Genomic DNA, 8,557 nt, shown 5'->3' on the forward strand with positions numbered 1-8,557 from the left:
GAGTGTCCTGTGGGGTAGAAGAATGGCCAGATGCTTCCTTCTAAAATAATCTGGTTTGATTCCACTTTCTAGGAAGTGAATGGAAATATGTGATCCTGTCAACTGTACGCTCCTGCCCTCGGTCTGAGATCGATCGGAAGCCCACAAAGAGCTGGCAGAAGAAATACCTGGGGTTTGTAACAGACCCAAACCAGGTCAATGTTGGCATCACACGAGCTAAGGAAGGACTCTGCATCATAGGTGGGTATCTTGGACCATGCACAGGCCTGTAGGGGAATAGGATGCTCAGATGAAGGGGTGGTGATCCAAACGAGTACAACCAGTGGTCTTGCTTTATTCTTTTGCCTTTTACTCAGGGGTTTGAAACTGGGCAATCTGGGCAAAGGCAGGGCTCATTCCCAGCTTGAATACAGCAAGTATAGTTAGTTTTTATCACTCTTTGGTTTGGACTGTGTTATTTCTGTTGCTTTCATGCTAGAGCTCTCTCCTAACAAAAATCTGGCTGCTCATTTTGCTCCTAATCACACAGGTGTAGGCTGTGGTGTGTGGAAAGCTGCTTGCAGATATTACAGCTTGGAAAAGGAAGCTGGGATTTCACAGACATGTCCCTGCAAGGGACCCAGCTCCATTAGCTGGAGCTGATAGACAAAAATGGTATCAGCCAAGTCTCTTCTGTCCACTAACCTGCAGTCCCCATCATTGTGCCCACAGGGAACCGGTACCTCCTGGAGTGCAACCCTTTGTGGAGGAGACTGGTCCAGCATTACTACCAGCGCAACTGCTGCACTGCAGCCCAGGAGATTCGTGTCAGGAGGACCTCAGCCGTCTCCCGGTGAGGATGGGCCCTCTCTGCCTGAATTGTGTTATGTGTGCCTTGGGAAGGACCAAATATTTCCATTATTTAATGACCTACGGAGCCAAATGCAGCGGGGGATCTGGGAGCTTCCCGCACCATGACAACTCAGCTTCAGCGTCTGCTTCAGCATCTTGGGGTGTTTTTAATCAGTGCAACCTCGGGCAGGAACTCTCAATTCTAGCAAACCAAAAAGCGTTGGAGATGGATGACGGGCATGTGACTTTACTGATGATGATACTATTTTTGTAACTGCAAGCTGCTCAGCAGAAGCCTCATCCTACCTGCCACTGCAGCTGCAGTTTGGGGGCACCAAATATTTAGTCCAGCTGTTGGAGTTGCACTTTGGGGATCAAATGCTCAGTCCATTCATCAGGCTGGAATGACTGCACGCAGCAGAGCAGCGCAGCAAGTTGCTGTTTGCCGTGGAGGACCAAAGCTTCTGAGTACTGCCTCTCATTTTAAATCCAAGGACGGGGGATTTTTAAGACTTCTCATTTTTTACTGTTTTTTTAAGTGAAGGAGGAAAGCAAAGAGAGACGCATGCACCACTCTTTGTCTAGCCAAAATACTGTTCTCTGAGTGTGTAAATATCGCAGCGCCAAGGCCAAGGTGATTTTGTAAATAGATTTATGTGTTCTTTGTACGAAGGAGGTTGTCCTCACCAGCATAAAGATAATGAAAAGCGGGGACCACTCCTACCAGGAAGTGTTGGGATTTGTCAGCCCATTTTAAACTGTTCAGAATTTTATTTGAAATCTCCTGTTGAGCCCCCCCTTTCCCACCCCACATTTTTTTAAAGCTGCTTCTAATTTATTAACTTTTAACTCTGTGAATTTGTTTCACAGCCTTATGGCCTGAGTTTTTAAGAGCAGTGAAGGAGGTTTGATAAGTGCACCATGGCATGTATGTGTATAATGTATTTTTATATTTTCTATAGCCAAACTGCTGTGAGCTGGAAGCTGTGGTTCACCAGAGAGGCTGCTTTCACCCAGTGACATGTGGCTGGTAGCAATGTACTGTGGTGAAGTGGTGCCCTCTGAGAATCGTGGAGCTGCTTTTGGAAATGTAACAGTTTTGAGAGAGGGTGTCTTTTATTTCATTTCAATTCTGAATGTATGAAGTGCCTGCCTTGGCTCTCCCTAAACCACATGCTTGGCTGTCCTTAGGTGTTCATGTGGGTTGGAGTTGAGATGCAATCACAGCGTTGTACCAGGTCTGTACTGTGCTGGGACACAAGTTTTCCTTGGTGTGGATCTCTGTGGTTTCACAGCGCTATGGCAGGAGGAATTTTGTCCTGTTTGCAACTGAAATCCAGCGTGACTCTTTCCAGTGTGGAGGAATGTGCAATAGGAAAGCACTGTGTCTGGAAAAGTCTCTATTTAATGCTGTGGTTCTTCTCATGACTCAGTGTTGGACTTGACTCCAGAACCTATGGAGAAGTTTTGTTGTTCTCTTCCTAGTTTTAAACTACCTTCCTGCACATCTGCCTTTGGGGGGTTTGAGCTGTATGCCAAAGACCACCCAGGCTTGCTCTTGTCCTACTGAAGCATAATAATGGACATATGGATGGTAATTCCATGAGGGATAAAAACCCATAGGAAGTATCTCCTGCTGGTTCTAAAGATGCTTGATAAAAGCTGGTAAGGTATAAAATTTATTGTTTCTCTTTGAAGTCATCCCAGGTGGGATCTTAAAAGATTCTGCACCAGCCTGATTAGCAAATATTATTGCAATTCCAAAATACGATCATCTGGGGATCATTCTGTGGACTACTGAAATGCAATCATCTAGCTCTGAGATTATATGGAGAATTGCAGAAAAGGAATTGTTGGGATAACTCCTTAAGCATGGTGCCAGCTTAATTTTAACAAAGCCACCTTGGTTCCTTTAGTATCAGTGGGTCTCATTTTCATGATCTCCTGTAAGTGAGGCATTTCTCCACTGGGTTTTTTGCTAGTTATTTCATATATGTAACACAAATGAGGAGACTCACCCCAGGTGTAGTGGCTTAGTCAGTGCTCTTGGAGGGGGCTTGGCCAAGAAAGGGTCCTCATAAAACAACTCCATTTGTCCTCAGTGGGAAAAAAAGTCTACTCCATGGACATAGACTGAAATGCTTTGCTTGGTCACCTCTGTGTTGCAAAACAATATACATGGTTTTGTTTTTTTCCTCTGAGGATGTATTTTCTAACTGCTGATTAGGAAATGCACCCTAGCAGCAGTTAGAGCCAGGCTGGGCCTTGGGCCACTGGTGCTGTGAGCAGGTTCCTGGAGAGCTGGTCATGCAATAGTCAGGGATAGCAGAAAGTGCAATTAAACTTTTTATAGGCTGTAGTGACAGCTCAGTATCATGTTCTTGTCCTTATGCTCATGGAGAGAATCATAGAAATCAATAGAGGGAAAAAGTTCAAATTAGCTTGGTTTCATTTGCACGCAGCGTTTTGAATTTACTTTTGAAAGAATTTTACATTTGAGCACATATTCTTAAAATAAAGAACTTTTGGTACTCCCAGTAGGAACACCCTGGCAGCATGGTGCCCAGGGCATCTGTCTGGTCACAAGCTCTGTGTTCTCCACAAAGACAAAAGCACATGGCTGCAGGACACAAATGTCAGTTCATTCAACACAATTAACTTAATTTCCTCAGCACTAGCTAGAGCTTGAGCACAAATTGAACAAGGGGAACCTGTGCAGGCAGCCAGGAGTGTGCCCAGCATCAGCCTGGGCTGAGCCATGCAGTCCTAGGAAACCTCTCCTTGGCCAGCTCGACTGTTTTTGAGGATTTGGACAGATCTGTGTAGGACAATCAATTTACTGCAATAAATTGTTGGGTTTTTTTAAAAATAGAACTGAAATGTCACGTGTCATGAAGTGTGAATTAAGGAACTTGAAATGTGGCAGGTTTTTATCTTTTGTATGTCTGTGACTCGCAGCAAACCTCAAATGACCTTTTGGATACAAATATTTTTACCTGCTTTGACTGTTTATAAGAATGAACCTCAACATTCCTTTTTTGATATTTAAGCCATAATTGTAAAAATGATTTGAATTTATTTAAATAATAAATTTTATTACTAAAAGGTGTGTTTATGTGATGGTTTGGCTAGAATCTGTGTGGGGACAGCTCTGTTTGGACTGAACCAAATGATAAAAAAGAAAATTAATAATAACTGCAGTTTGTGGCAGAAAAATAAATTTCTGCATATTTGTCGTGTAGATTTATTGCCCTTCCCTGTTTGTCGGGAGGCTTGGAGGTTATTTATTGTTGGGTTTTGGTTGTTTTTTCTTAATTAAAGTGATCTTTTCATGCATAATAGAGGGGTGAAGTCATGCTTAGGTACCTATAAGGCACAGGGTGTAGAGGGTGAGAGGAACCAGTGATGGAGATAAGTTTGGGTGGGTAATTTGAGGAGCTTAGAGTTCAGTTCAGGTATTTTGGAGGAAGGACAATAAAAACCCAAAACATTGGAAGAAGCTGATGCTGAGCATCCTTCAGTGGATGGAAAGCACTGGATGGTGGAGATGCTTCTGTCTCCTGTGCTCTGCCTCAGAGGTGTCCTGTCTGGCTGCTCCCACCTGTCAGCTCTGGCAGTGGGACACAAGTGTTGAGTCCCAAATGCTGCCTAACGATGTTATACTGTGGGAGAAATTTTGAATGGGTTACTACTAACCTGGAAAGATTTTAGGAAAGCGCTTGTAAAATTGCTGTTGAAAAGACAACTAGTTTGATTTTACGCAAACTGTTTAAACAATTTATTTTTAATTACTCTTACCCATTTTTTCATTAAACCATTAAAGTCAGGGAGTCACTCTTGTGAACCGCCTCACCACACTGCGATTGGCTTCCTTGGTGTCTTCAACAGGGTGAGTTTTTGTCTTCAATATAATGCAGTCGTGCCACTGCGAGTAGACGAGTGTGTGAGTGTCGGATCTCCTCACTTTGAACTCATACAACCTACCAGGCTGCAGGTGGTTGATTACACACGGGTTGGAGATGACTTCCTGGGTCCGGCCGTATCCTGGTTCTGTCTGACTGTCATCTGTCACTAACTTGATCTCCAGTTGCCATCGTTCAAGGTGTGACTCTTGACTTTCAGTGAACCACTTGAGCTGGGCCCAGGTCTGGCATGCAAATGACTCTATCCGATCAAAAATTGGTGGCTTCTTCGTATAGAGAGAAAAACTAATGGGAGGGTGCAGAGCACCTCCAAGATGTATCTGTGACACCAAACTGTGTTTGACATGGAGCTTTCTTGGCTCTTCCAAGGCAATGAGCTTGTTGAAAAACATGGAGAGCCTGAGCACTCTCTTTATATTCAAGTCCCACTGGGAGAGAAAGGTTTGAACGTCACAGATCTGTACGTAACGGCTCAGCTCCTCCCGACCTCGCTCCAACTGTTCCAACAGCTCAGTTAAAAGTGCCAGCTGGATTTCAGTCTGTTTTTTTCCCACCTTCTTGATCTTCTGGAGTTGGCAGGGGTTTGCTATTTGCAAGATGTCAGCGAAAATCATCATATTGTTCTGGTCTCTCACGCACACGTGTCTGGGCTCAAACTTCAAGTAAAAGTAACACTTCTTCAGAAGATGAACTTTGTTCCAGTGGTACTGGAGGTGGTGGGGGTTCAGGTCAGAGCGCAGGAAATCCAGAACAAGGTTTTTGTGTCTCAGATACTGCTCCATGGTGGCATTGTCATCCTGTTCTTCTCTGGGTGTGGTACTGTCCGAACTGGTTTCAGTCTCATGCAAAACTTCAGCCATGTTTCCAAAGCTTGGGTGCTCTGTAGGAAAGCAGCAATAATAATTTTACGAACCGAAGGAAAGCAGCTGTGAGGGAGTACAATCATGGCTGTGACTCTCCTCTCTTAATTAAAGCTTAGCTTATAAAGAACTGTCAGACTAGATGTAGTTCCAAAGGAATTTTCCTTTATAGTTGTAAGGTTTCTAATGTTTTGTATCGTCTCCTTATATATATTCCAACTGGCCTCCCTCTACCCGCCCTTGCAAGGTTCTACCTCTAGTTAATAGATTCACTGACAGGAACTATTCTCTGATACACTCTGCCAAAATTTCTCCCTATCTTATTATCTTGTTTCATTCTAATTAGCTGCCTTTGTACTCCTGTAAGCAATTTCTTTCCATTCTTCTGCCTCTCTGGAGCTGTCTATTTTTCTCTCTTTGTAATCTGCCAGGCTGTTGAGGTTTGGGGCCCATCTTCTCAGCCAGTTCCTACAGCTACATAATCACCTTGGTGATTCAAATTAACCCTCTGCCCCCACGTGAGCTGGAATGAAGCAGGCAGAACAACACAATGCACCGAGTGCCACCTCATGTCAACTTCCAAGAGGAATGGAAGCATTTTCCCTGCACCTCCACCTTCACCAATGGATTGACAGTCATAGGCTGACAATGTTTTCAGTGATGTGCTGCTTTCCGTATCTTTGGTTTTAGTTTGCACCACCTCAGACCATGAGGTCTACTTGCTTTCTTGCTTTTCTGCAATATAAAGTATGAGAATGACACACGTGTAAAGCACCTGTGAATAAGTTTGCTGTGGAGGTATTTAGGCAGTGGTTCTTGCAGCACCACTTCTGCTGGCTTCTTCTTAGCTCTTTACAAGGGCCTGAAGTGACAGGACAAGGGGGAATGGCCTCAACCTGACAGAATGCAGGGTTAGATAGGATATTAGGAAGAAATTCTTCCCTGTGAGGGTGCTGAGGCCCTGACACAGGTTGCCCAGAGAAGCTGTGGATGCCCCATAGCTGGAAGTGTTCAAGGCCAGGTTGGATGGGGCTTGGAGCAACTTAGTCTCATGAAAGGTGTCCCTGCATTGGAATGAGATGACCTTTAAGGTCCCTTCCAACTGAAACCACTCTGGGATGATTTTATACTTCATTTGCTGGCAAAGATGTGCGCTGGCTGGCAGTGCCATCTGTGCCAAGGTGGAAGGTGTTTCTCTGTTGTGCTTTAGCTGAAGTGCCTGTGGCTCACACAGTTTATGTACCATAAACAGCAATCAGCTCAATAAATGCCCGTGTCCCTGTTGTCAGTGATACTGTAATGAGAACCCAGCTGGATATTTAAGTGGCTTTCACAAACTGAATACACTTGATTTGAAAACAAAATAAATACAGAATTTTGAAACTAAGATCTAACTGGCATATCTTAATTCTTACATGGCCTTTAAAAGCTAGATGGTGAGATCTACTTGACAAAGCTATTTTTCTTGGCCTCATTTTCCCTAAATTCATAACAGAGCTAATAACACTTCCTCATAGGAATTCCAAGCGTTTTTAAGCCTTTCAGCTGTCTGGCCCTGAGCTGCACCACAGTTTATAGCAAGTCACTCATTTACAACTTTATCTTCCAAGAGAGCTGTCAACTAAAAGAAAAACAAGCGGTATTTCCTTTCCACTTTTTTTCCTTCCACAAAAAAACCCCCAAAACCGACCTAGACTAAAGCAGCGCCAGCTCCCCGCATCACATATGAAGCAGCAGGGCCAGCACAGTACCAGGTGACATTCCCCACTCTTGGAGGGATTTGGCTCTGCCAAGCAATGTGTTTGCCCACAGACCGAGCTGTCATTGTGCTTGTTTTCCCTTGCTTTTTCCCATGTTTTTACATCCCCTTTTTTTTTTTTTCCTGCCAGGGATGCTGGCTGTATTCCCTGCACTGCTGCTCTGTTTGCAGCCGGGGGGCTGCATCACCCATGGAGGGGCTCTGTTCACCCAGGCCGGGCTTTGGAGCGGTCACAGGGGCACCCGGGGGCTGCCCCCTCGGGTCCCGACCCACCTCGTCAGGACCCGGGAGCTGTGTCCAGGTGCCCGTCAGGCTCCGGGAGCTGTGTCCCGATGTTCCGGTCCTGGATCCACCCGCGGCCCGGCCCGGCCCGGCCCGGCCCCGCAGGACGCGGCCGTTGCCTTGGCGACCGCCCGGCCTGGGGAGCTGCGGCCCGACCGGGACAACCACGGAGTCGCTCATACCCTCCCCTCTGTAATTCATACAATCGTTTGGCTTGAAAAGACCGTAAAGCTCATCCCGTTCCACGCCCCAGCCGTGGGTAGCGATGGCAGTAAATCCTAGTAATCTCCTTCCCAGCCGCTCCCCCCCGCCCTGCCCCGGTCCCTCGTACCTTGGGAGGCTTCAGGCTCGGTGACACCAAGGCGTCGTGACACCGGGAGAGCGGGTCAGCTCTGCCCGTGCGACGAGACGTGTCTGCTGCGTCTGCGAAGCAGTGACACAGTGGTGACACGGGGCAGCCCCACGGTGGCACCTGGGGCTCTCCGCTGCATCACAGTGGAATTGGAACCAGGGGAGATGGAACATAGAATGATTGAACCACGGTGATCCCGGTGATTCAAGCTTCACAGAATGGCTTGGGCTGGAAGGTCACCTTAATTCACCCCCTGCCATGGGCAGGCACACTTTTCACTAGACCAAGTTGCTCCAAGCCTTGTCCAGCCTGGCCCTGAACACTGCCAGGGATGGAGCAGCCACAGCTTCTCTGGACAACCTGTGCCAGGGTCTCACCACCCTCACAGGGAAGAATTTTTTTCCTAATATCTAATCTAAATCTCAGATAGAGTCTGCTGGGCTTTGTGGCATTGCTGTAAATGGTGGTTATTTGCTTTTTGAGGGAGAATCTTGCAAAGTCCATCTGAGGCCAGACACCAGAGCTTTCACTCTCCGCAGTGAGACTGAGG

General features: G+C 46.1%; 2 protein-coding genes across 7 annotated transcripts in view; one reads left to right on the forward strand and one right to left on the reverse strand.

Moving 5' to 3' along the window:
• Positions 1-3,936, forward strand: part of HELZ2 (helicase with zinc finger 2) — a 30,893-nt gene extending 26,957 nt beyond the window's left edge. For all 5 annotated transcript variants that reach the window (XM_085079160.1, XM_085079159.1, XM_085079162.1 and 2 more), the window contains exons 19-20: positions 73-240; positions 712-3,936. In XM_085079160.1, the coding sequence (XP_084935286.1) occupies positions 73-240; positions 712-836 (293 nt within the window). In that variant the 3' untranslated portion in view covers positions 837-3,936. The remainder of the gene's footprint in view (positions 1-72; positions 241-711) is intronic.
• A 658-nt stretch (positions 3,937-4,594) lies between these two features.
• On the reverse strand, positions 4,595-8,140 carry FNDC11 (fibronectin type III domain containing 11). Of its 2 annotated transcripts, none has more exons than XM_085079169.1 (2): positions 7,987-8,140; positions 4,595-5,634 (listed from the first exon to the last, which is right to left on the reverse strand). In XM_085079169.1, exon 2 carries the CDS (start codon positions 5,612-5,614, stop codon positions 4,655-4,657), a length of 960 nt encoding a protein of 319 aa, XP_084935295.1. In that variant the 5' UTR covers positions 5,615-5,634; positions 7,987-8,140; the 3' UTR covers positions 4,595-4,654. The 2 variants fall into 2 exon arrangements, with proteins under 2 accessions (XP_084935295.1, XP_084935294.1); XM_085079168.1 differs by lacking the exon at positions 7,987-8,140 and adding an exon at positions 7,647-7,788.
• Between the last annotated feature and the right edge of the window lie 417 nt (positions 8,141-8,557).

This window comes from Lichenostomus cassidix, chromosome 20 (genome assembly GCF_008360975.1).
Source record: "Lichenostomus cassidix isolate B80296 chromosome 20, HeHo_3.0, whole genome shotgun sequence".
NCBI classification, from domain to species: Eukaryota; Metazoa; Chordata; class Aves; order Passeriformes; family Meliphagidae; genus Lichenostomus; species Lichenostomus cassidix.